Source organism: Sinocyclocheilus rhinocerous, unplaced genomic scaffold (assembly GCF_001515625.1).
Source record: "Sinocyclocheilus rhinocerous isolate Xijiao unplaced genomic scaffold, SAMN03320098_v1.1 scaffold171, whole genome shotgun sequence".
Classification (NCBI taxonomy): domain Eukaryota; kingdom Metazoa; phylum Chordata; class Actinopteri; order Cypriniformes; family Cyprinidae; genus Sinocyclocheilus; species Sinocyclocheilus rhinocerous.
In genome coordinates this window covers 213,689-218,576 of record NW_015642206.1, presented here as the reverse complement: position 1 = coordinate 218,576, position 4,888 = coordinate 213,689, and the positions used below count along the sequence as shown (strand labels likewise).

The window sequence follows — 4,888 nt, the reverse complement described above, 5'->3', positions numbered from 1 at the left end:
AGCAAACCATAATACAGATGCATTGTCAGATTTAAGTTGAACCGCGGTCCTAGCGCATGCCGAATCGTGTTTGAAGAACCGTACGGTTCGATTTTTTTCCGCGAACCGTTCCACCCCTAATAGATAGATAGATAGATGGATCTGGAATGCACTAATCACTACGGTTGTTGGGCAAAAAAAAGTTAATATCCCACACTGGTCAAACCTCAGCACCAGCACCCTCTGACACATTTCACAGGGGCACAAATATAGGTCAACAACAAACAACTTGCATATTTTGCATATCACTACACAGGGAGGGGAAATTGTTAAAGTGGTGCTCCTAAAAATTGTTTGGGATTTCAGCTTTTTGGAGGAGTCTCATTAACATCAGGGTCCGGCTAATAAGTTCTCTGGGGCACACTCTTCAAAACTACACCATCAGAAGCACTGCCTCTTGAAGTGATAGCGAGATCCAGCAAAAAGCTGCTCCTCCCCTTTCACACACACAGCCAGAGCAAACAGACACAAAGGGGAACCAATTAGTGGCAGGACAGACCAGGAGCAGCCAAGCTTATAGTCAGTCTAAGAGACTTAATGCAATAGAGGAACACGGATATCAGTGAACTGAAAAACGAGATGAGCCCCTTATTGGTTGGGAATTCATCTTCTCTTTTAGCATTAGTGCTATAGCTGATGCTCATCTTCTGAAAGTGGGCTAAAAATTATCCATACTGCATGACACAGACAGACAAGCAGACTCCTGTTCAAAAGTTGTTCAGTGATGTTTGATGTACTTTAAATATTGTAAAGCACCTCTAGTTTTAACTGAGTGTGAAACTTAAGTGATTATATGTTTAGCTATATTTCAACTAACAATCATTTTTAATAGTTTTAGTTAACAATAATAACCCTGCTGTGGAGGAATTTGGGAAACACATCTGAAATTTTAGTCCAGTGGCACTATTGGAGTAAAAACGACACACTTCACCTTTTAGTTACGGCAGCTCATAGTGTTAATCCATGAAAAGCAATGCCAGCCAAGTCCTCCCGCTTCAAATTTAGCCAACAGACCACTTACTCCTCCTACTCTGAGGAGGACCACCCGGAGCAGTTCCCATCAGAATAAAGAAACCTCCTAACTTAAGAGCGCCCATGGGTTGGAGCCTCAGAAGCCCCATGAAGAGAGAATGTGTGTTTTTAACCTTACAGCCCGAGTAGCACGCAAGCACCGTCTGATGCAGGGTTATTTAACGCTTCAGTGCTGGGGGGTACGTTTTACCATTCTGATCATTCTGAAGCATCAAAGCTAAGCACTGAATATTGGTGAGGAGGGTAAAGAAATTAACGGCTGAATTGAGAACAGTGAATAGTGTTGATTCTGAGGTTTTGTTCTGTGGGGGAGGGAAGGAGGTACTTAAAATGTGCTGGTGGGCTTCACTGATTGGTGGGCCCATTGTTTTATTTCAGACTCTTTATTTTGTACGCAGAGTCGTAGATTCTTTCAACAAGCTTCAATCCATTCATTGCTTAATGCCAGTAGTGGGATTGGTAACTCATGATAGTCATATAGTCGTCATGGAGAGACCATAATATTCAAATGTTTTGTCTTCAGTACTATTCAAATAATTTTGAATATGTAAAATGCCATATTACACGTGAATAAAAATGAAAGCATTAACACAAAATACTCATCAAAATTATTTAAAGCGTGTCTTCAATTAAACATTCAAATTACATTGATTACAATTATGTAAGGGACAGATCATGCATATTTAAATAGTTAAAACATGTAACTGTCAATTAAAACCTGTCCAGGCTTCAACATGAAATCAATACTCCTGAATGTGCAAATTAACAGTATTTTACAAATAAACAATCTCAGATGCAAGAATCCCTAAGTGAAAAATAACCCTGCTTCCTACCTTCTCTTTAACAAAAGCAGTTTAATTCAGCAATAACTGGAGTAAGCTAGTCAGCTTTGCAGTCATTGAGTCAATTGTATAATCAGAACGACCGAAAGATGCTGTCATCCCTCATGACATCTTCAACATTCGATTCAAAGTCCCCTCAGTACGTTTACGCATTATGCAATCCATTTTACTGAGCGTGAGCGATGCATCGACATCCTATAGACTGTTATGTGAGCACTAACGCATAAAATAATTTTCTTAAAAACAAAAGAGCCCGATTTCCCACAACCCACACAAGGAACAATCTCATCCCTATCTGTGTGGTGATTGATCGCCCACACATACAGCAGTCAATGGGAATCCAAGAAACTGCATTCTCATGAAAACCAGTTCAAAAGAACATCTATCTCCTGACCACCAATGATGAACTGTTACATATAATATTACACAGCTGATATTTCCAGACTCAAAGGACCACCACATACTCACTGTGTTAATGCAATGCGTAAAGGGGCGGTCATACTAAATTTTGAGCGTGTGAAATTTCTGCAGACAGCCAGACACTGCAACCGTGACATGATGTCACACAGTGGCGTTTTTCTTTAAACATGAACTCAACATATAAATAATAATAAATCCAAAATGTTAAAAAATACAATTTGCTTAACTTCTTGCAAGCATATAAACAGAAGTGAATAAAATGAAAAGTACCGTGAGACTGATACCCTGCAAATTGAAATCAATTGCTGACTGGATGTCTTTAACAGCAAACCTCTACATTGCGAGTAAATCACTCGCATATGCGACTAAATCTTACTCTGGGCGACTAAATAATGTCTAACATTAGCCATTGGCTAATACATTCTGTATGTATTCTGTTCTGTATTCTTGTGTGTGTGTGTAAAATAGTATATCAGTCTGGCGAGTAAACAAAAAAATGTACTAGCCAATGGCGATTATATTGCCAAGGTGTGCGTAGAGGGTTGAACAGCCAAATTATAGAGTAAAAATGTAATTGTCGTGGCATCTCAGCATAGCAGACTAACCCAATTTATCATGATCAGCCTGTCAAGTGGGACTCCCAGAAGAGAAATCTACACAGCAGACCTTCACAGCCATCTGAACCCCATTAATCAATAAATGCCATTGAAGATCATTACAACTAGGAATGCATGAACATCTGTCTAGAGTGAAACCAGTGATATTCCTGACTGAAGGAGGGTTTGGGACACCCAATAATGAGTTGAGACCACCCTGGCAACAACTCCTCCCTTTCTTTCAGGGTGAACAGTACTGTGGAGGTACCATGGTACAGTGATTGTGATTAAAGATATATGCCACAGTACTGAATGGTACCTGCATGGCAGCTTAAGCTACATCAAAGAATACCATAGTATTACCATGCCGTGACAACCTAGGGTAATAACATGTTTCTTCTAGGTACTTTTAGTAGTACAGCTCACCCCAAGAGACATACACACCACCTTATATCTTAAAGCCAACTTATGCATGCAGATTGAACAACATTAGATGGTGTATTCAATGCTTCACTCTTCAAAAATGGAATATAAGGTTCCAAGACGAACCTTTAACATCCATGGAACATTTCCATTAAATAAACGGTTCTTTATGGAAAAAAGTCAGTTTATTAAAATGTTCTTTTAAGAATTGTTCACTGAAAGGTTCTTTCTGGATCCCAAAATGGGTTCTCTATGGCATCACTGTGAAAAACCTCCTTTCTGAAGTTAATCACAATAATATAACTGTGTAAGAAATATATAAAGTGAATTCAGGTAAATTGGTAGACATCATGCCATTCAGATGACTGGAAAAAATGTCCCACTTAACCTGAAATCGCCCCTGTGTATATAGCTAATTCATCCAAAACAACTAACTGAACGAAATAAATATCACCTCACGCCCAAAATCTGCTGAAACCCATCACCTACCTCCCGAGCTCGTCTCCAATCTCGTAATAATCCTCCACATTTTCCTGGTTGAACACGGTCATGGTGCTCCTGGGCGCTTCCAGCTCTCCGGGATTCCCAAATCAGCAGCCCATCTCTGTCAACCTAATGACAGTTTGCGGCGAACCCCTCTCATATTCGCTCTGTGGAGAGAGAGAGAGACGCGTGAGGGCAACGCGCGTATCGTGCGTAAAAACGCTCAGTGTCTTCACGACTCGCATACAATCCTCTTCCGAGACCCTGACCACTCTCACCGCATGTCAGCCAGTGTTTGCGTACGCTCAGGCTGCTTTAACCTGGTGGGTAGAAACTAGTCAAGCCAACACGGGACAAGGTAACAGTGGATTTGTTGAGGCGTCTACGGCGCTTGGCGTTGCCAAGTGAACAGCGCTGCTTGATGTGTGTGTGAGGAACTGCTCGTGATCATACGTAACCCCTGTGTTCACTCACCAGGGCAAGATACCCGAATCACACTGAGAAGTTGGGCGGTTGACACCTCACGTAAAGTGCCAATGTTTCATTAAACCTACGCCCTCCCTTGTAGCTTTCATATCGTTAGAGAAACCTGGCGTATTCCTTCATTACTCACACGGTCTAACAGAGTATAGCATGCTCTGATCGGTAACATGCTTATTACTTCGATAAAAGCGAATACAAGTAGCTTACCTTTATATTTCCATCGTTGTCAATGTCCAGGCGGCAGGTACGATCCAGTATGAAGCGATAAAACAGCATACCCTTGACGCGAGACATGGAAGTGTTGTGTTGCAGGAAATGGGAGGATTGTAACAATGTAGATGGTGCGGGGCTCTGGGTAATGAGACCGCCAGCTGTCCACCTGAGTGGGGCGCTGTGGAGAAACGCTCATTATAAGCAGAATTATAGTCTAGACATTTTGATTAATTTTCTTCAGATGTGTTAAAATGTTACTAAGACCGAAATGTATGTATCTATCTATCTATCTATCTATCTATCTATCTATCCATCCCATTAATCTGTCTGTCGGTAAATCTTAACGTTTTCCGCAAA

At 41.0% G+C, this 4,888-nt stretch overlaps 1 protein-coding gene across 1 annotated transcript in view; it reads right to left on the bottom strand.

Annotated features, from left to right (window-relative positions):
• The window catches only part of LOC107755715 (death-associated protein kinase 1-like), a 95,088-nt gene extending 90,406 nt beyond the window's left edge, over positions 1 to 4,682 (bottom strand). Inside the window, exons 1-2 of the mRNA XM_016572599.1 lie at positions 4,526 to 4,682; positions 3,842 to 4,002 (exon numbers count right to left, since the gene is read on the bottom strand). Coding sequence (XP_016428085.1) covers positions 3,842 to 3,903 — 62 coding nt within the window. The 5' untranslated portion in view covers positions 3,904 to 4,002; positions 4,526 to 4,682. The remainder of the gene's footprint in view (positions 1 to 3,841; positions 4,003 to 4,525) is intronic.
• Positions 4,683 to 4,888: the final 206 nt, after the last annotated feature.